Raw genomic sequence first — 23,550 nt, 5'->3', positions numbered from 1 at the left:
TGATTTGCACCTAATATATTATTTAAAAATATTGTTAAGAAATAGGAAGGATGAATAGACAGACCTTTCCCATTTTTTTATCTGTCTATCTATCTAGCATAGCAATCAATCATATGAATCCCAGGTCTTAGGCTTAGTCACTCGTGTGTCAAAGGGCGTAGATCAGGGGTCACCAACCTAAGGCCCGGGGGCCGGATGCGGCCCAATAGTCTTCTCAACCTGGCCCACGGATGGTCTAGGAATCAGTGTGTTTTTACATGAGTAGAATGTGTGCTTTTATTTAAAATGCACCTCTGGGTTATTTGTGGGGAACAAGAATTCGTTCATCCCCCCCCCAAAAAAAATAGTCTGGCCCACCCCACCACAAGGTCTGAGGGACGGTGGACCGGCCCACGGCTGAAAAAGGCTGCTGACCCCCTGGTGTAGATATTTGCTTGATGGTTCTGCCGACTAAGTGTGTCAACTCTGGTGATGATGATTGGCTGTTTGGGGAAAATGATAGACTGGATCCCGCCCCCTGGTGAAGAAAGGTTGTTTCATGGAGCAGTAGATGCATATGTAGCACAAGATATTCTCTGGCTGGGATTGGTTCATATCTGGAAAGGACCGATAGAGTAAATATATGTAAAGGTAAAGGGACCCCTGAACATTAGGTCCAGTCGTGGCCGACTCTGGGGTTTGCGGCGCTCATCTCGCTTTATTGCAACATATGTTGCTCGGGGGAAGAGCCACAGCTCAGTGGTAGAACACACACTTATCTGATACAGTTTCTAGATCCAGTCCACACCCTCACTAGTTAAAATATCTCACATAGCAGGACTCAGAAGACCTTTGCCTGAGACCCAGAAAAGCCACCGCCAATCTGAGAAGATGAGATACACCCAGATGGACCAAATGCCCTATTATTCCATAAGACAGCTGCAGTTCATGTGTTCAAAACTACCACTGCTTGATAAAAGAAGTCAGGTTGCAAATTTGTATCTAGCCATCTTAAATGTCTTGAAGGAGCACACTGTATGAAACAACACTTTCCCCATTTTAATTTGTTGCTAACATATCTCCACACAAGAACCAGGGGGTGGGGGGAAAGTGCCGTTGTAGAATCTCTCTCTTGCAATTGCAAGGATTTATTTATAGACGTAATTTCTCAAAAGGCTGTTCCATGTGTAAGGATGGAATTGCTGGAAAATGCTGGCAATTATTTTGCAAGCTGTGGTTCTCCCTTGCATGGTACTATGGCGTATTTGCATACAGTGTGATTGAAAACGAAGCTCCGACACACAGGATTTCAGAAATATCAAGCAAAGGAGGAAAAACGCCAACAGATACAACAAATAAATACTGCCACATATAGATCAAAGACAGTCTTGCAACTGCTAACTATTTATTGTAGTGCTCTGAAGCTGTATTTTGATTTTTTAAAATGCATTGGGGTTGTGTGTATATATATATGTGTGTGTGTGTGTATATATATATATATATATATATATATATATATATATATGTATGTATGTATGTAGTTTTGTGTGTATGTCTGTAGCATATCCATAGCAGAGAAATTATAATTTTGTAAAACCACACAGTGGGTTAACCCCAAAGATGTCCTTCCACACGTGGAATTCATCTTTCAATCACAGAAGGAGTGTTTTACACAGGTTGTACCCAATGGTAGTTTTGTTGTCGTTCAGTCATGTCCGACTCTTGGTGACCCCAAGCTGGTAGCTTCGAGAACACTGCCCAACCATCTCGTCCTCTGTCGTACCCTTCTCCTTGTGCCCTCCATCTTTCCCAGCACCAGGGTCTTTTCCAGGGATTCTTCTCTTATCATGAGGTGGCCAAAGTATTGGAGCCTCAGCTTCAGGATCTGTCCTTCCAGTGAGCACTCAGGGCTGATTTCCTTCAGAATGGATAGGTTTGATCTTCTTGTACTCCATGGGACTCTCAAGAGTCTCCTCCAGCACCATAATTCAAAAGCATCAATTCTTCGGCAATCAGCCTTCTTTATGGTCCAGCTCTCACTTCCAGACATCACTACTGGGAAAACCACCAGAAACACTTCTGCTAGTACAAATGGTGAGGCACCCCATTTCCACCCTTTCCCCTTTCCAACTGCAGCTCCTTATGCAGTATCTCCTACTATTCCAGACAGATCCCCCAACCAGTCCCTCAATTCTGGCAATATTGATTGGCTGTTCTAGGAAAATGAGCTGACTGGACTGGGGGAACCTGGGTTGGAGGAGGAAGGAGCTCCCCTTTCTACCATGAATTCAGACACTTTGGAAGGGGGAACAGAGATGCTGGCTTCCCCCCTCTGAGCTTCCTGTGGAGGAAGAAGCTTCAGTGAGTCCTGGGGATGGCTTTGTTCAACCAAGCGGGGAGGCCAAACTGGGGGCAGAGACAACTGAATCAATGCTGGGACAAGAGGGTGCAGCATTGTCACCTAGCACACCAGAGCAAGCCCATCCGTAAAGCAAGGTGAGGCAACTGCCTTGGGCGGCAGGTTCTAGAGGAGCAGCAAATCTGGACTCCAAGGAATGTTTTGCCCACTGCTGCTGCTGCCACAATGTCAGCGACAGCAATGGTGCGCTCCTTGAAAGTCAAATCTGCTGCCTCCTCAGCATCCCCCCAATGCTGCCTCTGCAGTGGCCTCTTGGCAAATGTACTTACCTGGTGGTGGAGTGTCATTTTGCACTTCGCCTCAGGTGCCAAAATGTATTGGGCCCGACCTGGCCAGATCACAGCACTGATGTGCTAGCAATCCTGATATCCTCATAAGTGAATAGAGTCTTGTGAGTGAGCACACTACACCTCATCTTTAAAAGGTCGGTGGGTGGGGAGGGAAAACTTGTTGGAACACTTTCCTTGCTTCCCTCTGGCTTATTATTACTATTCCTATTTGTTGTTTAGTCGTTTAGTCATGTCCGACTCTTCGTGACCCCATGGACCAGAGCACGCCAGGCACTTCTGTCTTCCACTGCTTCCCACAGTTTAGTCAAACTCATACTGGTAGCTTCGAGAACACTGTCCAACCAACTCATCCTCTGTCGTCCCCTTCTCCTTGTGCCCTCCATCTTTCCCAACATCAGGGTCTTTTCCAGGGAGTCTTCTCTTCTCATGAGGTGGCCAAAGTATTGGAGCCTCAGCTTCAGGATCTGTCCTTCCAGTGAGCACTCAGGGCTGATTTCCTTAAGAATGGATAGGTTTGATCGTCTTTTAGTCCTTGGGACTCTCAAGAGTCTCCTCCAGCACCATAATTCAAAACTATTCCTATTACTATAATTATTATTCAAATGTATATACCACCCTTCATCTGAAGATCACAGGGTGGTTCACAACATGAAATGAAAATGCAAAATACATAATGAAACAAAAGCAAAACAAACCTATAACCCAAACTTCTCGTTATGATCCTGAAGTCCTGACTGCAGCCAGTTCTTCTTATGTTCTTAATACAGCAATAATTCTTGGAGTGAAAAGAATATGTATATCACACTTTGAGAACCTGCAAGATATGATATCATGGTTCAGCAATCTGGATTAAATTAACTCCAACCATTTCAGTGTGAGAACTGAAATATCTTAGGTAAGCAACAAAATTTAGGAAGTATAAAGTTGGTCGCCCTGCATACATTTTTCCAAATTTATTGATATTAATTGTGGTGTATTGTTTAAGCTGCCTCCATGAGATGCAAAGCCTCATTTAATTCTTGCCCAGAAAGGAAATACCATTGAAAGTAATTCATGCAAAAACTAAAGACAAACATATTAGTCAGCAAAATATTCAGAAACTCATCAGAACCAATTACAGAAATTGTAATGCTTTCTGTCTTGCTAACTAAACAAACTGCATAGGTCAGTGGTTTTTAGATGGCATGCATTCCCCCCCCCCAGACAATGATAATTGGTGATATACTTGGTGATATACTTGGCGGCCCCAGATCCCACAGCAGTTGGAAGAAGAACATTAGTTCATGTAACTTACTGTTTCCAAAATGTAGATCTTTTCATCAATTCCACCAATGAAGGATAGTCCAGTCTTTCACAAAGGGTGCTCCCAGACAACCTGTTTATTGAGCATGTATCCTGATTTGTTTTCAGGGAGGTAAGACAACAATGGCTACTTAATGGACACTCACTGTGATTGCTTGTGGGGAGCCTAGATGATACTGCATCCAAGCAAATGCTTCCCCACTTTCCTTATTGCAAAAAGACTGGTCTTTGGAGAAAATACATTTGTTGCACAAGAACTCCAAATCAGCTTTAAATGTACTACCTGAATTTGCCAGCATATGACTGAATCCCACCTGAAAATAGATTGTCTGGAAACACCCCAAGACACCAAATATTTCTCCTTCCTCCCATATATTTATTTGCACAAAGAATGTTTTCTTGTAGTCCTGAGATTCAAATTAATTTAGAAGACAACACACAGAGATGCTTAAAAAACCAAAACAGTTTCTTGTAAATGTTCTCACACGAGCCAGAGGAAAAGGTTTGGTATCATTTCACATCTTTTAATGCTTGCCTGCCAATACACTTTTTCTTTTTCAGGAATAGACTCGCAGCTGCCTCTTTCAAGGGCACTATAAATGGTTTGGTTATAATGTATTTCTTATGGGAAATACGGATGGTCCCTTGAAAGAGGCAGCTGTGAGTCTTTTCCTGCAAAAGAAAAAGTGCATTGGTCCAAACGTTTTTGCCAGTTCTCAACGGGTTGCAGATATCTTCTTCTGGAAAAAGGTAAAATTTGTGTGTTTTCTGCTTTTCATTGTTTCACTTGATAAATCATTAGATCTAAGAAAACTGATGGCTAAATTGATGGGCTTGGATTTAGAAGATCAAAATGTTTCCTTCCCTAACTATATAGGTTGGAATCCTAAGCCCTCTTACCTGGGAGTGAGCCCGGCTGAATTCAGTGGGACTTGAGTAGATGTATCCAACCTAAGCTATCTCTTACAGGTGAGGAAAAACAGATACAGTGGTACCTCGGGTTACATATGCTTCAGGTTAAATATGCTTCAGGTTACAGTCTCCACTAACCCAGAAATATTACCTCAGGTTAAGAACTTTGCTTCAGGATGAGAACGGAAATCGTGCTCTGGCGGCACGGCAGCAGCAGGAGGCCCCATTAGCTAAAGTGGTGCTTCAGGTTAAGAACAGTTTCAGGTTAAGAACGGACCTCCGGAATGAATTAAGTACTTAACCCAAGGTAGTACCTCGTGTTACGTAACCCTCTGGTTACGTAAACTTCAGAATGCGAATGCGGCAAACCCGGAAGCTTTTTTCCAGGTTTCGCCGCACGCATGCACAGAAGCGCTCTACGGTGCCATGCACACGCGCAGAACAGGCACCTCCAGTAGTGAAAACCTCGGGATCCGACCAGAGCTCCAGAACAGATCCTATCCGCAACCGGAGGTACCACTATATTCTGATCTAGTACACCCTTTCCTCTGTCTTTGAAACAAGTTGGGAGAGAACCTTTATGAATAGCAACTTACTATTTAAGTTCAAAATATGCAGGTATGGATGGCTTGTTAAAGCCATATATCCAAGCAAGATGCCTTTACACCCAGCACTAAAAAGGTAAAGGTAAAGGTACCCCTGCCCGAACGGGCCAGTCTTGACAGACTCTGGGGTTTGTGCGCCCATCTCACTCAAGAGGCCGGGGGCCAGCGCGGTCCGCAGACACTTCCGGGTCACGTGGCCAGCGTGACAAAGCTGCATCTGGCGAGCCAGCGCAGCACACGGAACGCCGTTTACCTTCCCGCTGGTAAGCGGTACCTATTTATCTACTTGCACCCAGGGGTGCTTTCGAACTGCTAGGTTGGCAGGCGCTGGGACCGAGCAGCGGGAGCGCACCCCGCCGCGGGGATTCGAACCGCCGACCTTTCGATCAGCAAGCCCTAGGCGCTGAGGCTTTAACCCACAGCGCCACCCGCGTCCCTTTTTACACCCAGCACTAGTAGCAGACAAATAATTAGATCAGAACATTGTGGTCTACCTTCCCAATCATCAGTCAATCTGAGGGCCTAACTAGATGAGATGGTAGAAATGATCAGATCTTTGGTCTCTTTGCATTTCTTCAAAAACCACCAACAGCAAGACCAAAGTGCACCAGGATTGTAGTGCTGTAGAGGGAGGATTAACCTTTCACATCATACCATTTTGATGATCCAACTGTTCCTTCTCTCAATCTTCTATTTGTATATAACAAGTCAGTTACACACATCTGAGTCTCAATGAGATGAGACTCTGAAGTTTTCTAAAACTGTGCTTTCCAAAGTTTGCCTATAAATCCTCAAGCTATTGAACCCATTTTTAAATTCCTTGGGTACAATCTGAATAGTGCACTTCAGTTTTAAATATTCACGGTTATATTCAATACAGCCTAATGCAATTAACAGACGATGAATCTGAAGAGAGAGGAAAAAGCAAAGTTCAGGTAACAGATGCATAACAGAAACCTGAGTCTGCTAAATATAGAACAATTATCACAATATAATTTTAGGAAATTACATAAACCAAATAATCATGCGTTAGAGTCAGGCTTCGATCCTGTCTGTGGGAGAATCCCCTGGACAGAGTTCAACACCAGCTAAGGGATGGAAGACCGCTTTTGTCAATTCCCCTTCCCACTGCAGCCTTCAGTGTTGGCCCTCCAGAGCAGTGTGGGAGGGGCAGGCAGAATTGGCAAAAATTGTCTCCCCACCTCCATCAGTGGGATTCCTCAAATGGATCTAAAGCCTTCGGCTGGTGGAAAGAATCTGGATCCGGCTGCATGCCTCCAGTTTTACAGTAAAATTTCATGGTAATTTAAGTGATAGAAATGAATATGTAAACTGAGAAATCTGCCAACTAAACAACCTTTCAATCTTTTCACTCCACATACACTCTGTGGATATGTGGCTGAAGCTCCGTAAGCTCCGTAATGCGAATTGGGTTGTCTTGATTAGCATGAATGGATCTTTCTGATGGTTTTGACTGAAAAATCTGATGAGTGATGAAAGATACAGCAAAATCACTTTAGTGGACCCTGGTGCTCACAAATCTCACTTTATCCTCTTGAACGTGACACCCATCAGAACTGAGAGAAGGTCAGTGATAAAGCTAGAAGTAGTGGCAGCTTAAATTTGGCTGCAGACCAAGGCAGGAAGAGCTGAGAGGTTTCAGTTGAGGTTATCTGGATGGGAAGCAGGCTATCTATAGTTTGGGGTCCTGGTGGAGGATCAGTGGTTTTGCTGCCTGTTTTTAGGCATCTCCTTGATTCCAATAGGTTATATTTGCAGATAGATTGCAAAACATCACCTTAAGTCTCCAGTTTTCGGTGTCTTATCCTATGGAGTCTGAATACATAGCCCTACACATGGACCTCTTACCACTCAAAGAAGTGGGGAACACTTAGGTCCAGCTTCCTCTAAAGTCTCTTGAACACAACCCCCCCTCCCATCTTATATGTGCTTAATACATTACGCAGGTGAGCGGGCAAGGGGAGATCCCTGTTGAGAAAGCAAGTTGAGGACATAACCATGGCAACAACTACAGCACCAGCGAGGATGCAGGTACACGTGAATCCCATTGTAATGAAGGCTACAGGGAAAATAAACAAGAACCGCTTTCCAGAGAGCATGGCTCTTCAGAGGCAAGAGAGGGGAAGCCATTCCAGATAAGACAACCTAATTCTTCTTCATTGCTTACATGTCAGTTTGTTCACTCCCAATACAAACCAGGGGAATATTTACAAGCTAGCCACAGAATGTTAAAGTGAGAACTTTAATTTGGAAGAGAAAAGACGTGCTGCTGTTTGTTGTGACACCAACACCTTACTTTATTTAGTGCAGTGGTACCTCGGGTTAAATACTTAATTCGTTCCAGAGGTCCATTCTTAACCTGAAACTGTTCTTAACCTGAAGCACCACTTTAGCTAATGGGGCCTCCTGCTGCCGCAATGCTGCCGGAGCACGATTTCTGTTCTCATCCTGAAGCAAAGTTCTTAACCCAAGGTAATATTTCTGGATTAGCGGAGTCTGTAACCTGAAGTGTATGTAACCTGAAGCATATGTAACCCGAGGTACCACTGTACTATTTATACACCAGTTATCATTTCCAAGTGATCTCAAAGTGATTCTTCTGTACAGAGCTAAGAGACAAAAAGGAGCGAGGAGGGGAAAAGCACAAATGTACAGAGAGGGGACAGGGAGCCTGGAAGTGCCAAGGGGGCTTTCTTCCTGACCTGCTACCTTTTAATTAGCAGAGATGGCCGAAGATATTTTGGTGCCTGAGGCAAAAGACAATATGGCACCTTCCCTTCCATTGTTCAGAAAGTGACTGGCCTCAGAGATTACTGAAACGTCATTGCTAGCAACAGGATAATACCACCATCCCCCAGCACCCATGGGGGCTGCTGGCTAGTATACGGGGTGTAATGCAGGCCACCTGACACACCTACATCTGCCCTCCAACACAGAGCAACAGCCAAGGAAGCAGTGCTGTTGTCACCCCTCAGCAAATATCACCTGAGGTGGTTGCCCCCCTCTGCCACCTTGTTGTGCTGGCCCTGGTAATTCAAGGTAAGTACACTGTGTTTTTATTCTGGATTATTTTAACTGCTGAGCCTGCTCTCATAATGCTACACGATACCCTATTCTTTCTAGATGTGTGTGTGGGGGGGGGGAGAGGCACTAAACTAGACGTTTCTGTACACTTTTTAGGAAATAGCTAAACAAAACCCTCATTGGCTGTCAGTTATTGAAATAACTAAGGTAGCACATTTTAAAGGCATAAGTAATTGGATCATTTTCATTATCTCCCAAGTTTGCTTTCCACTTCCAGTATTCTATAATTCCAGCCAAATATTCCAGCACATGTAATGCTTAATGGCAAAATAAAACATCTTCATAGACTACGAACTTTTACACATGATTGGTCAGAGCAATTGATTAATAACTTTTACAGCTAGTTATGAAAATGAGATTACAATACTTGTAAAATTAACACTGCATTTCTAATTCTCCTGCCTGTGGACAATTTGCACAACAAGCAATTCAGCCGTTCATAATTAACTAGCACATTTCAGTTTCCAGTTTAATTTTCAGTGGTGCATCTTTCTGATTCATACATTAAAACTGTGCTATTAAACCAAGCACTGAAGTTTTATTTATTTGTATTATTCCCCCTCCCCCCCTTTTAATGGACTGGCACACTTTTTAAAAACAATTTTTGCTTCTGCTACTTCTAAAACTAAGAAGAGGATAACCATTGCTTTTTACAGCACTTTCATCCTAATGTGTTGAAATTGTACTTTTAGAGGCACAGATCATCAATGTTATGAATCTACAATTTCAGATTCTCTTATAAGGCTGGTTCAGATAGTTGGTATATGTAACCTACAGTCATTAGACCAGTTGCATTTGGCTCTCCCCAGCTGTCATCAACCATTCCATCAGGTTTCAGAGCAGGGCTGTTCCATTTCCTATGGCTGCCTTTGGCACTCTCAGTATTAGCAGCCGCCATTCCATCCAGCTACCTGCACTGTTTTTTTCCAGCTGACAGTTATAACTACTTTTAGCTTTAGGAAGTGGTTTCTGAGCTTGCTTCCCGCCCCCTCCTCTCTCATGGCCTTTTTTCCTTATGTGTTGTGTCTCTTAAGTTGTAAGGCTGACTTATTACTGATTTTGGTAAGCTGCTCTGGAAGCCTTTTTGGCTAGAGATCAGGGTAAAAAAACCCCCAAAAACCAAATCCCCACCCACTTCATGCCTTTGTTCCATTAGTATTCAGCCCACATTTTTATATGTGCCTTCTCAGAAACAAGCCCCACTGATTTCACTGGAATTGAATTCACTGGTACCAATTGAGGAGTCATTGGTGGTTGCCTATGGCTGAAACTATTCTGTAGTCCATAAATATAATCAGTCCTTTTTTCCTGGGGGGACACAGTGGTACGCATACCCCTAAACATTTTGTGAATCTTTGTACTTTTGTCCATTTACTGTATTTATTTTCCCTGATTTGAACTATAAAACGGTGATTTTCTTGATTCAAAATAAGAGTACCCCTAAACATTTTTTTAAAGAAAAAAGCACTGAATATAATAGTTTCTGCATGTGTGCTGAGGGACATTTCAGTATTAACTATGGATTGTAACAGATGAAACCTATATACTCAGTTTGCTCACATCTAAAAGCTGCATCATTTTTAGCGTTTTCTGTCACATATATATTAGTTTCAGTATTTGACAGAGAGGACCATTCAAAATCTTTTCTTCATCATTTAATTAACACCAAATGGTTTATAATTTGAGATGCAAAGCATATTTTTGCATGGGAGTTTTTATGATCTCTAACCACGGAGCAAGGAAGTGACTTGGGTCGGTGGACACACAAAGGCAATTGTGCCACAGGGATCCTATTTTTTTTGTCCAAAATTTATCCATATCCAATGGTCATTTTTACAAGCAGATTATACACAAAACTGGGCTCCAGAAGGATGATTTTGATCTAATCCCAGAGCTAAAACGGGTACTCCAAACGCTGGCAGTGGCACTACAACCTCAGAAAGTATTAGTTCTCAAGTAATAAAAATCCATTATAACACCTTGCCTACTCACCCCTTAAGCATATTTTGTCCCTTGCAGATACAGAAGGCAAAAAGGAGAAGAGGAGAAAAGGAGTGGTAGTCTTTCATGCGACCTGCACAAAATCCTTGCCTAGTTTCAAGCAACACTTTTCTTTCTTTTACTGTTTCTGTCATAGGTCAAAAAACTTGTATTTTTCAAACAGAGAGCAAGAGAGCGTTGTGTGATCTGGTGGAGATGCCAACAACAGATCTCAGGTTTTTGGAACTTATAGTGGGCAGGAAGTTTCTAATTGAGAAGAGGAGACAACAGCACAGCACAAATGCATCCCAAGAAGTGCAGTTCATTGAGATAAATTTCAGAGGCATTAAACCGAAAGTGCTCATGTGTGGACAAAGGCACACAAATCTGCCCACTGGGCAACAACTCTAATCTGAATGAATGCCCTACTGTGAACACAGCCTAAGACAGCTATGTTCCTATAAATGAACTCTGATGGGATGGTAAAATGGGGCAGCTTCAAGAGATGATGGGGGCTGCACAAAAGTAGGTCAGGGTCTCCCCATCTGTGATAAAAATTAAAATACATTTAGAGTTTTGACACCAGGCCTCTTGCCCCAAGAAAACTAATGTGCGTTCAACAGTTGCACAAGGAGAAAACCACAAAGTGAAGCTTGTCCCATTACTAAAGCCATATGCATTCCATGGCTTGTCACTTCGACAGACAAGAGCTCTATCAGAAAAGAAATTTGCAAGATGGAAATTAACAGGCTGCTAACCTCTATTATTTAAACTTCCTAGTTCTATAGAATTAGCACATTTACAGATACAATCTCATACAAGTCCCATTGTATTGTGTTATTTTATGCAATGTGACTTACTGTTATTTTTATTGATCATAGTTTAGCAATTATTTATTGAAATTATTAATAGTAAATTTATCTTTAAGTATTGCTTGCTGATATTTAATTTTATTGTGTACTATTATATTCTAATGGATTACAGAATATTACTCGATTTGATATAAATTGTTCATTTTAAAGTTATGTTTCTATTATGACATTTCTGCATTGGATCAGACTGTTACAAGGTGTGCGATCTTTGTTGTTTCTTCAGCTTGCAAACTGCCTTGTGAAAAGTAATATGGAAAGGCAATACAATTTAAAAGTGAAATGAACTTCCGACTCCGAGTAGACGTGCATAGGATTGTGCTATGCGTACATACTTGTCCCTGCTGAACTGTCGCTATTCTGTGCAGCTGTTCTCCTATTGCACTTTGAGATGTAACAACAACAACAAATTTTTTTAAGGCATGGATTCTACCGTATTTGCTCACCGCAACATCTGTTTGAAGGGTCGGAGGAGGGTTAACCACAGCTGCAAACATATATTTAATTACCTGGGAGTAAACTGACAAAGGTCCATATAGTTAAAGCTATGGTTTTCCCATTAGTGATGTATGAAAGTGAGAGCTGGACCATAAAGAAGGCTGATCGCCGAAGAATTGATACTTTTGAAATATGGTGCTGGAGGAGACACTTGAGAGTCCCATGGACTGCATGAAGATCAAACCTATCCATTCTTGAGGAAATCAGCCCTGAGTGCTCACTGGAAGGACAGATCCTGAAGCTGAGACTCCAATACTTTGGCCACCTCATGAGAAGAGAAGACTCCCTGGAAAAGACCCTGAAGCTGGGAAAGATGGAGGGCACAAGGAGAAGGGGACAACAGAGGATGAGATGGTTGGACAGTGTTCTCAAAGCTACCAGCATGAGTCTGACCAAACTGCGGGAGGCAGTGGAAGACAGGAGTGTCTGGTATGCTCTGGTCCATGGGGTCACGAAGAGTCGGACACGACTAAACGACTAAACAACAACAAACCTCTTTGAACCTAATGGAGCTTGCTTCGGATTAAACACATAGAAATAAGCTGTGCAGCGCCACGAAGTTAAAACGTGTGTGTGTGTGTGTGTGTGTGTGTGAGAGAGAGAGAGAGAGAGAGAGAGAGAGGGAGAGAGAGAGAAATCAGCGTTAGCATTTATTGTCTTTGGAAAAGAGAGTGGGCAAGACTGGCAACTCTTTCTCTGCCTTACTTTGCTGTGCGAACAAGGATCGAATTGCTAAGAGAAAAGAGGAGGAGGAAGGTTCTTTTCCTCGCCTCCCAGAGAGAGAGAGATTACAGCCCAATCCTCTGCAGGTTTACTCAAAAGTAACCCCTACGGAGATCTACGTGGGGCTTACTCTCCCCACTAAGCATCCCCAGAGTCACGCCTCTTTCACACTGTCTAAATTCCCTCTGGCTCCCGCTACTAGCATTCCAACAAGGCACTCCTACTTTCCCCCCACTGTCGAAAGGCGGGATGCAACGCCGCTTTGCGCCCACACATAATCATGGCCAAATGATGAGCCGCTCTCGAGTGTACCCGGAAGTTCTCGGCGCGCGTTACTCTACGTTTCTATCTCTGTGGTATTCTTTGTCGTTGACGCAGCAGCAAATGCCTACTCGCCATTCTTATTAACTACAATTCCCATAATTCCTCCCCCTATTGGTAAAGCGCACGCCCCACCCCCCCAGGAGAGTGCGAGGCTCAAGAGACCCGGTGCAATTGTCAAAATACTCAGGTTGCGAACTGAACGGGCTGGGAAGTCGATGTAAATAAACAGAAGATGCGCGGAGCAGAGGCGAGGTGTTTAGAGCGGCTGCTCTTTGTTCTTGCCTCGCCGGTGGCAGAGCTGAAATGGAAGGGCCACCATGGGGGGGGGGGGGGCTGCGTGCAAATGGCAGCTTACTATCGCGATTGGGGCGCTGTTCCGCTCTGCGCCCGAGAATTAAGAAAAACTAGCCACTCAGTAATGGGACTCAACTGAATGTAGCCATCAGTGCTGGCCCGCCTTTGGTGAGGCAACTGCCTCGGACAGCAGATTTGGCTTCCAAGGAATGCACTGCCTGTTGCAGCGATTTATTTCAATGGGAGAAACAGTAGGAGCCTGTTCACTCAACGTTCAGAAATCGTCCGGACTTGAAGTTCGAATCCACTTGTTTCAAACCTTCGGGACACGGCCCGAGTTACCCGGCTACCCAGTTTTAAATCAAGTTGGGTTTCTTTGTGCGCTCCTGCCCCGCATATGGCGGTCCCGGAAGTGTGGAGGCAAGAGTTTCTCGTACCCCTTTAGACGAAAAGCGCTTTCCGAAGCTTCTGAGGGAGAGGCGCATGCCGGGAAAAATCCGTGGAGGTGGCCTTGGCGCGGGGCACGCCGGGAGTATCACGGAAGGGAGTTTCGCGGCGGCGGCGCCGACGGAGGAAGCGGGAAGCGGCCGTCTGTCGCTGCCTCAGCGGCGCTTAGTCGGGCGCCGGGCGCCTGGGCTCACTCGGGTGCGGTGTCCTTGCCGCGGCCATGTACCACAGCAGCACGCAGCGGCGGCGCTGGACCTTCCGCAGCGAAGAGGAGCTGGTCCGGCGCCGGGCAGACGCCAACCGCAAGTTCCGGTGCAAAGCTGTAGCCAATAGGAAGGTAGGGCGCGGGCTGCCCAAACGCCGAGTCCTCCTGCGTGTGATTTGTATTTGTTATGTTGTTGTTGTTGTTGTTGTTTAGTCGTTTAGTCATGTCTGACTCTTCGTGACCCCATGCTTCGTGACCCTGCTTTTAAAGATGCTGTCTAGGTTTGTCATTGCTTTTCTCCCAAGAAGCCGGCGTCTTTTAATTTCGTGACTGCTGTCACCATCTGCAGTGATCATGGAGCCCAAGAAAGTAAAATTTCTCACTGCCTCCATTTCTTCCCCTTCTATTTGCCAGGAGGTGATGGGCCCAGTGGCCGTGATCTCCGTTTTTTTGATGTTGAGCTTCAGACCATATTTTGCGCTCTTCTCTTTCACCCTCATTAAAAGGTTCTTTAATTCTGACTACAACTTGTAACCTTTGTATGTTGGTGGCGGCGGCTCTGATTAGAGCCGTGGTTTCGAACGTGGGGCACACGACCCATGGGGGGCAATTTGATTTTTATGGGGGCAATCAAGAATGAGGTATTAACAGTTAATGGCCTTTTAGGCTTCCTCCCCTGAATAGGAGTTCACTTTTTGAATAATAAGAATTATATGTCACGGGGGCGGGGTGGCAATCAGGATTTGAGAAATGCTTAGGTGGGGCATGGCCCAAAAAAGGTTGGGAACCACTGGATTAGAGTTAAGATAATTTTTGTTCTCCCACAAGGTTCAACAGACTGACCCGTTTCTTCTTGAGCCGCACGAAGAGTTGACCATTTGTAAATACTATGAAAAAAGGCTATTGGATTTCTGCTCTGTTTTCAAGCCAGCGATGCCTAGATCTGTGGTGGTGAGTTTCTAACATTCTCTTTGAGAAAGCAGTATTTGTTTTGGTTTTTAAGCTCTATTTTTGTAAAAATATTTATGATTAACGACACTTTTTAACCAGGTCTTTGGTTGATTTGATTGACATCCTATGCCCTTTTAAAATGTGGTTCTTTTGGGGGGGTATTGGTTTTTTAAAAATCATTATTATATATATATTGTGGTTTTATATTTTAATTTTGTTCTGTAAACCACCCTGAGACCTCCGGGTATAGGGCGGTATATAAATTATTTACACACACACACACTTCATTCTTCTCAACCCACTCCCCATTTTTCCCCTAAACTTTCCCCACCTACTTTGGGGCCATTCCTCCTGCATCTAAAGTCCCTGAACTGTTATTTGTCACCAAGTAATGTTTAACATTGTTTATTCACACTAGACACAGGGAAACACTCCCTCCAGATATTCTTGTATTGTAGTTCCCATCAGCCCCAGTCAGCCTTGTCGCTGGTCATGTATGATTGGAATTGTAGTCCAGTAACATCTGGAGGGCTGCATATTTCCCACCCTTCATTTATAATGCCCACGATGCCCATGCCTTCATAACTGAGCAATGCCTGTCTGCCTCTAGACACACATATTAAGGGGCAAATATGAGCATTGTAAGGAATTTTTTCACCTGGATCGCCACTGAGATGGTGCGAACAAGGAAAAACTTCCCTCGAGATTTCAATCATGTTACTGGGGTTGCCATATATACTTGCTATTCCTGGCCAGACTTTTGTTAGATAGAATGCCTACAAGGGAGGCATTTTAAAAAAAACATGAGGTAGTGGGACGCAGCCTGCATGGGGACAATGACACCTCCCTTGGAGTCTTGTTCTTGGATTCCTAAGAGTAGGAGAAGCAAAAGCCAGAACTGATAAGAGCTGGTTGGATTAGCCCTTCCACTGCTGATAGCTGCTCAACCACCCAACATTTCTGTAATAATTTTCAGAGTATTATTGCAAGTAGCTGGGAGAATAATGTAGCAACTGTGCTTGCCACAGCAATAATTCAACTTTCCATTCCAACTTTGTTCCCATTGTAACAAAGGGAAATGCTACTATGCTTCTTGCAGCAAAAGCCCAGGGAGGTAGCATTAGAGAGGGGCATAGGGATCAGAAAAGCTGTCTTGTCATCCACTTGATCTCCACCGAAGGCCATGTTTCATTGCAGCCAGGATCCAGTGATGTGCACAAGCCAACAAAGTACCAACCCTGAATATTTAAAGAATGTAGCACATGTGAGGGCACTATAAAAGTTGTGGGCATTATGACACTTGTGGAGACTTTCTCAGGAGTACTCTTCTTTTGAGTCAAAGAGGGGCAGGAACACTAATGCAAACAAGCTTTTTAGAAGGGAATTCTAGTGACTCTGTTCAAACTGCTCCTAATAGCATCTTGAGCTTTTATAGACATGAGGTAGATTAGTCAACACACCAATTGGAACTGGCAGTGGCCTTTGTCTTCTGCTTATCCCCTGCTTCTGGCTCTTCTAAACTTGAATTTTCTGCTGCATAAATACACATTGGGTCAACCTGTGCACTACTTTGTTTTTCAGTTGACTTGCCCAGCATATCTTGTATTTATTTGATCACGATGTGTTCTATGTGGCAGCACAGAACAACAGCCATGCTATTTGCGTGAATGAACTTTCTGATTATAGTTTCCTTTTAGGGATCAGCTTGCATGTACTTCAAGCGTTTTTACCTCAATAACTCAGTGATGGAGTATCATCCTCGGATTATTATGTAAGTAATGGATACCCTTGTGGTTTAATTATTTTCCCCAAACAGAAATTCTATTATGTTGTCTAAGGATATTGTTGCCTGAACTGTTGTAAACTATGTCTCAACATTTCAACCACTTAACATTTACAGTTGTCATGTACAGAAAATGTCATAGACAGAAAAAATCCTATGAAAACAAACTGAATCCTAAAAATGGAGTATTTTTCAATCCCTAAAAATTAGTTACTGCGTCACATCAAAAAGCAGGGCTGAAATCCACTCTGGGGTGCACTTGCAGAATTTACACAGAAGTAGAACAGCAATGTTTTTCTCCTGGTTTATTATAAATAACAGTAAATAATATTATTATAAATAATAGTAAACAATGTCCCCAAACAGAATTTATCAAATAGTTTTAGTTTAGTTTAGGTAAATGAATCAGGGCAAAAACAGTCTCACTTTTTTCATGCTAAAATTTGCACTGAGAAGCAGTTAAATGCCTTTCTTCTGACATATCACACATAGCTTTATTTTGGGACATTTGACCACACATTTTCCCCAAAGCTTTCTATGCCAGATTCTTTTTTTAAAAAAAATATTAATGCATTGGGTTAGGATAAAAACCACAGGCTTTTCCAGCAATAAGTAACATGGGGAAGCAGACAAAAGTTATCTTCTGACAGAACCCACATGGTTTTGTTTGAGACATTCTATTACCCCAGTATACAATGCAGGTCAGCTCAAGGTAAAACAACTGCCCCATAAAACTGTCTCTGTCCACTTTTTTTCTTTGGATGTTTGCTGATAGTTTGCAAGCTCTAAAAGTTTTCCAAGGATTTGGGGCTGGATTTTATATTAGAGGGAGCTTTCTCTTGTGTCCTAGTATTTAGGCTAGGCTGTTCAAAATACTTCCTGACTTCATATATAATGGTCTTCCTTAGAACCAAATGTGTTTGCTGTTTGTTTTTAAGGTTAACATGTGCATTCTTGGCATGTAAAGTAGACGAATTTAACGTGTCCAGTACACAGTTTGTGGGCAACCTTCGTGAAAGTGCAGTAGGACAGGAAAAGGCCCTGGAACAGATCTTGGAATATGAACTGCTACTTATACAGCAACTGAACTTCCACCTCATAGTGCACAACCCTTACAGACCATTTGAAGGCTTCTTGATCGATCTAAAGGTAATCATTTCTGTTGCTTAAAAAATGTACCTTAGATGGTACATTTAGATGGTAACTATTGTAAAATGTTGAAGCATTAATAGTACCAAGCACTGTACTAGAGCAGATTAGTTCTTAAGTATCACAGCATGCCTGTTTGACGCTAAAATACTTGAGCTAGAAAAAGGAACTCAGCAATTCTGCATATTTTTCTAGACTCGTTACCCGTTGCTTGAGAATCCTGAGACACTGAGGAAGACTGCTGATGACTTTCTCAATCGGGTTGCTTTAACAGATGCCTGCCTTCTTTATACACCGTCTCAGATTGCTCTCACTGCCATCTTGTCCAGCGCATCGAGAGCAGGAATTAATATGGAAAGGTAGATAATATTCCAAGCATTGGATTTACAGATTAAGTTAGTAGGTTTTTGTGCTGACGCTGTACATCCTTCCAAAGCTCTATCTGTGGTGTTGTTAAGACTTTGCGTCAACGTGGATTAAGAGTTTATTGTTCAAGAATCGTCCACACAGATTCAAACACTGGTGGCCAACCTGATCAGCTGCTTAACCTGTAAATGTGTGGCAGAGGGAAGGAAAATAGCTTACTGAATCCTACCATTTCACTATTTAAATTACTATGTTGGGTCCCCCCCCCCCGCCCAAGCAATAAAGGTTGTATCAACTAAATGACTCTGTGGAATGATGCATTGCAGGGGTTTGGAATAGATGGTCCTTGGGGTCCCTTCCAACTCTATGATTCTATGTATGTGAGTATAGTGAAATGTTTCTTGTCTCTCCCCGCCCCCCGGTGCACCCACAAACCTGCTCTGGGGGTTCCGCCAACTCTCTCGCACAGAGGGTGGTGCAGGGTGGAGGTAGAGGGAATTGTCAATTGTGGAAGTCTATTATCGGCACACAATGATTTAGTTGCATACAACCCTAAATCTTTTGTTCCTTCAACTTGTCATATGTCAGCTGCCTATAAAATGGTTACTTTTACAGCTTTTTAAAACATCCATCTTACACTATCAAATGAAGCTCATGTTTCCAGACTACTACTTCATGTTAGAATACCATTGTTTTGCTTTCGGAAGGTTATCTTTGATTCCTGGAGGGGTGTGGGGTTTTTTGAGAATGAAAGAAATTGCTGTAGAGAATTCTAATCATCATTAATTTAACTTTAGCATTTTTGACATTGGCTTTGTATTGTTACCCTTTATAATGTGTGCTAAGTTTTTGTTTTTTTAATATACTTTTGAAAAATTCCTTCCCATCACCTAACATTTAGCTAAATGTCATTCTCTTTATGGGGTGTATGTTAATGTAAGTGTTCTTCATAGATGTTCACTTTTCTCTGCATCCAAACAGTGGTACTGAGATCTAATTTTCACTATCTTTTGACAGTTACTTGTCAGAATGCTTAATGCTGAAAGAGAACAAAGCTTCCCTCTCCCAGTTACTGGATGGGATGAAATGTAAGTAAAGATTCTGAGAATGAGGTACCATACACATATTTATTTTAAAGTATTCTTTAAAAGTATGGAAGAGGGTTGCAAAAGCCTTTATCCGAGGGTTGCAAAAGCCTTTATCCGTTTGAAAGATTTATTTTATTTTATTTACTTTTCTGAATAATTGGGACACATATTTAAACTTGTATCCAACTGTTAATAAAAAGGAATCTAAGTGGGCATTTTTGTCCCTTCTGCTCCCCCAGAAATGGTATAAAGTGACAGGAAAAAAGAAATATGGCTTAGTTCAGGGATGTGAACTAGTGACCCTCCATGTTGCTGGAATATGAGACTCATTATCCCTGAACAGTAACCATGTTGGCTGGGGCTAAATGTAAGTTGGAGTCCAAAAAAACACGGAGAGCCATTGCCTATTCTTTTCTTAGCACAATTGTATCCCCACTGCTTGTAAAACAGACTCTTAACTTCAAAGGAGGTTGCTGTAACCACCAATCAGCTGACTGTTGGGTTACAGCAACATCCTTTGAAGACACATTCCCGTTGCCAATCAGCAATCTTCACTGTTTCATCCTTCTCCCTTGAGCCTCTAAAATCTGCTCTAGGGGGTTTGGGGATTCTCTGGAACAACTTGAGTGCTGGCGCAGGAATGGGAAAATATGCAAAAATTGTCTCCATCCACATTCCATTTATGGAAGCCCCTCTGGATCAAAGATAGTGAATGGAGATAGTGATGGATGCAATACAATGTCTTCTAGGTCAAATGAGACCAGAATTTTCAGCAAAGCAAGGGGAATGTTTCAAATGAAGAACAAAACTTGGTAGCTGTCTTTAGCATAAGCAAGTAAAAGGGGATATTGGATAACTTCTTCTGCCTTTGACGGTGTTCATAGCCTCTAACCTGTAGTCCAGGGCACATAAAAATATGTATTCAGTCTTTCAGTAGACTGGTGCTTGCAAGACTGTCCTTGATACTGCTTTTATGCTTGCATCAAACACAACACAGCCTTCAGTTGATCTGTATTTTGAAGACTTGATATGCAAAATGTGCCTGCGTCTGAAGGTTTCCCTGGGACAGTAGTGCTAACACTGCATTATCCGTTAGCCTCCAGGAAATAAAAAAAACACACCATGTGAACAACTAGTTTAGTAGAGTTCTTTACTTCACACTTTTGCTGTGTCTTGACATTCCTTAGCATAAATCCTCTGATATAAGATGACAGCTAAGAGTCTTACAAATATAATCTGAGCTTCTGTAAAGGGGGAAATAGTGTTATGTGGCAAATTTAAGCTAAGACTTTGTGGAACTTATTTCAAAGAAATCTGGAGCACATCTCAATTGTCTTTAACACTTGTTCTACAAGAGGACTTGCTTTTCATAGAAAATCTGCAAAGTATTTTGCACTGTAGTCTGGCTTTTTGAGAGCTGGGCGTACTTTTTATTAGAATGCCCCCTCCCCAGACACACCTTTGCACAATTAATCCTGTGTGTTCATGGCTACAACTGGTCAAAATATACTGTAGCTTGGCTAAAGTATTCCTCAGCTTCATGTACAACTCACAGCAATTAGATCATACTTAAACATTCCCTGTTGTGCTGTAACCTTACATACACACACAAAGCTTTATAGCCAGGTCTGTAGAATCAAAACTAGTTGGAATGTGCCATATCTAATCAGTTGGGTTTGAGTGTGAAGATGAGAGTGTGATTAGGCTACCTATATCACTAGAATTCATTTGGATCTACTTTTGATAATGTACATTTCTTATTGGGGTTCAGATTAATTGATATATAGTACACTTAATTAAAGCGTTTTGAAAGTGTTTTATTGCTCCTTTGTAGGCATGAAAAATCTGGTAAAGAAATATGAGCTACCGCATCCAGAAGGAGTTGCTCTTCTGAAACAGAAGTTAGAGAAATGCCACAGCCCAGAACTTGCTCTTAATACAAATGTGTAAGTAACAATTTAAAGCTACATCGTACCTCAGTGCTAGCTTTCCTAAAAATGATTATGACAGCATATACTGTATGAGGACCAATAAGCTAATTTTGAAAAATTTGATTACCAGGAATTCCTGTGCAAATGGTATGATATAATCTTACTTTATCAGAGATTTGAAGCCAGGGTCTGTTCCAGTCATTGGTCAGTAATTTCTTCTCAGACAAGTATTGACTTGGATTCAAAGAAATGTCGGTGAAAGGGGGGGAAAGTAGCAATAGAAAAAATATATAATGCTGTTCCACAAGCTCTTTTGGAAGCTAGCAGATGACTTCTTGCAATGTATTGGGGGCTGGATTGCAGTATAGTAGACTGCAAATAGCATATAAATTCCAGTTGAACAAAGTATTGAATGTGTTTGTGCAAAGTCTTATATAAATAGAACTTCACTGTATTTGGAGTTATTCGTGCAGCACTCTTCCACTGGATCTAAGTTAGCACATCTATGAGTGGAAGAGCACCTGTTTGGATCATAGCTATAGCTATTGCCCATACCTGAAGTTCATTTCATCATAAGTTACAACATATATCCATGGGTGTGGAGAACAAATGTGAACCACGAGGTCAGTGGGAAATGAAAGGGGGGAAGAGCCTGCGAAGTTTAGTTGTATTCATTGTGTTTGTTTTACATAACGTAAGCTTTAACGTAACTGTCACTAATGTGGCATACTGAACATTTTTCATCTGACCTTACTGTTGAGAATTTTATTCTACAGCATATGGATATATATGAAACAACTGAATATAATCTGTTTAAGAAGCTGCAAGACTTGGTTCTTGTAAAACAGTGTTTTATCAATAGCTCTAAGGAGCCTCTAGTGCTGAATAGTCAGTTCACTTCAAATACCAGTAAAAGGTTTCAATCGTTTATTAGATGTCATACCAATTTCTCCAATATAAAATATGAAGTTGAAGAAAAGATCTTCTTATTGGAACGGGAACATACTATCTAATATTAGTATTATGGGGTTGGTTTTAGAAAGAAGAGAAAAGGTTATGAAGATGAAGACTACGTAACAAAGAAACCAAAAATGGAGGAGGTTAGTGGATTTGTGTACTTTGAGTAACTGGATAAATCTGTATATGTTTGAGAACATAAAACTTAGTTCTATATGCAAATTTAAGATAATGCCAATTAACAGGGAGCAAACTTTAATCTATTTTAAAATTATTATGATAATCCAACCAATTAACCAGCAGAATCTTCTAGGTGTACTTTTATCCACAGTTGGCCAAATCCAGTTACCTGCCTTGCTGGTTGCAGAAGTTCATAGGAACCAGAGTAAAGATTGTATCACTGACAGAGTTGATAAGTAGCCTTGGTGGTTCATCAGTACTACTGTACTTCCTTGACCGCAACACAGCACTGTACTGATAGTGCTGTTGAATGTTGAATGTTTTAGGAGTCACCAGATAACGCTAAACCTGGTTGATACTTTCTTCTAAACATTGTTTTATTTGTTTTCTGCCTTACATCAAAGAGGACCTTAATCCTCAATAAAGGCAAGCATAGAAGCTGAGATTGTATATTTCTAATTTTGCAGTTGTTAATTTTCCCATCAGCCATACTTGATTCATAGGGTGGGTTTTGTTTTTTTGCACATCTTCTAACAAGTTAAAGGATTGGAGTTCCTTTTTCTTTCGTTTAGGATGAATGGACAGATGATGATTTCATTGACTGACTGGATGTCTCCACTGATGAAATCCTGAATACTTAAATGGAACTTTAATGCCTGAAAACATGTTGCATATTCCACTACTGCAGTGAAAAAATATGACAAATGTAAATAAAGCAGTTATTTTACAGTGTGAGTGGAATATTTGAAATTACTTAAATGGTATTGGTAAAAACTGTCACTGTTCTTTTGGATTTTAATTGGCTGTAACCTGTTTTCTGGTAGTGTGTTTTGGATACCAGCCAAAAGCTGAAAAGCAATGTCAAAATATCTAAAATATAAGCACCACATATTCATAGGTATTACTTGAGATACATTGGAATTTTTTTGAAATTCACTAGGAAAACAAACTTTCAGGTGGCAATAGTTCATCCTTGGGTCTGTTGAAAGTAAAGGTAAAGGTAAAGGTACCCCTGCCCGAACGGGCCAGTCTTGACAGACTCTGGGGTTTGTGCGCCCATCTCACTCAAGAGGCCGGGGGCCAGCGCTGTCCGGAGACACTTCCGGGTCACGTGGCCAGCGTGACAAAGCTGCATCTGGCGAGCCAGCGCAGCACACGGAACGCCGTTTACCTTCCCGCTGGTAAGCGGTACC

General features: G+C 42.1%; 1 protein-coding gene across 1 annotated transcript; it reads left to right on the top strand.

Annotated features, from left to right (window-relative positions):
* Nucleotides 1-13,808: 13,808 nt before the first annotated feature.
* On the top strand, nucleotides 13,809-23,089 carry CCNH (cyclin H). Its single transcript, XM_082191736.1, has 9 exons — nucleotides 13,809-14,084; nucleotides 14,781-14,903; nucleotides 16,601-16,674; nucleotides 17,625-17,835; nucleotides 18,031-18,194; nucleotides 19,219-19,289; nucleotides 21,124-21,235; nucleotides 22,260-22,320; nucleotides 22,930-23,089. The coding sequence occupies exons 1-9, from the start codon at nucleotides 13,968-13,970 to the stop codon at nucleotides 22,960-22,962; spliced, it is 966 nt and encodes a 321-aa protein (XP_082047862.1). The 5' UTR covers nucleotides 13,809-13,967; the 3' UTR covers nucleotides 22,963-23,089.
* The last annotated feature ends 461 nt before the right edge of the window (nucleotides 23,090-23,550 follow it).

The sequence above is a fragment of the Podarcis vaucheri genome, assembly GCF_965113315.1.
Source record: "Podarcis vaucheri genome assembly, chromosome: 11".
NCBI classification, from domain to species: Eukaryota; Metazoa; Chordata; class Lepidosauria; order Squamata; family Lacertidae; genus Podarcis; species Podarcis vaucheri.
Note: the sequence above shows the minus strand (reverse complement) of the source record. Positions and strands in the feature narration are given on the sequence as shown.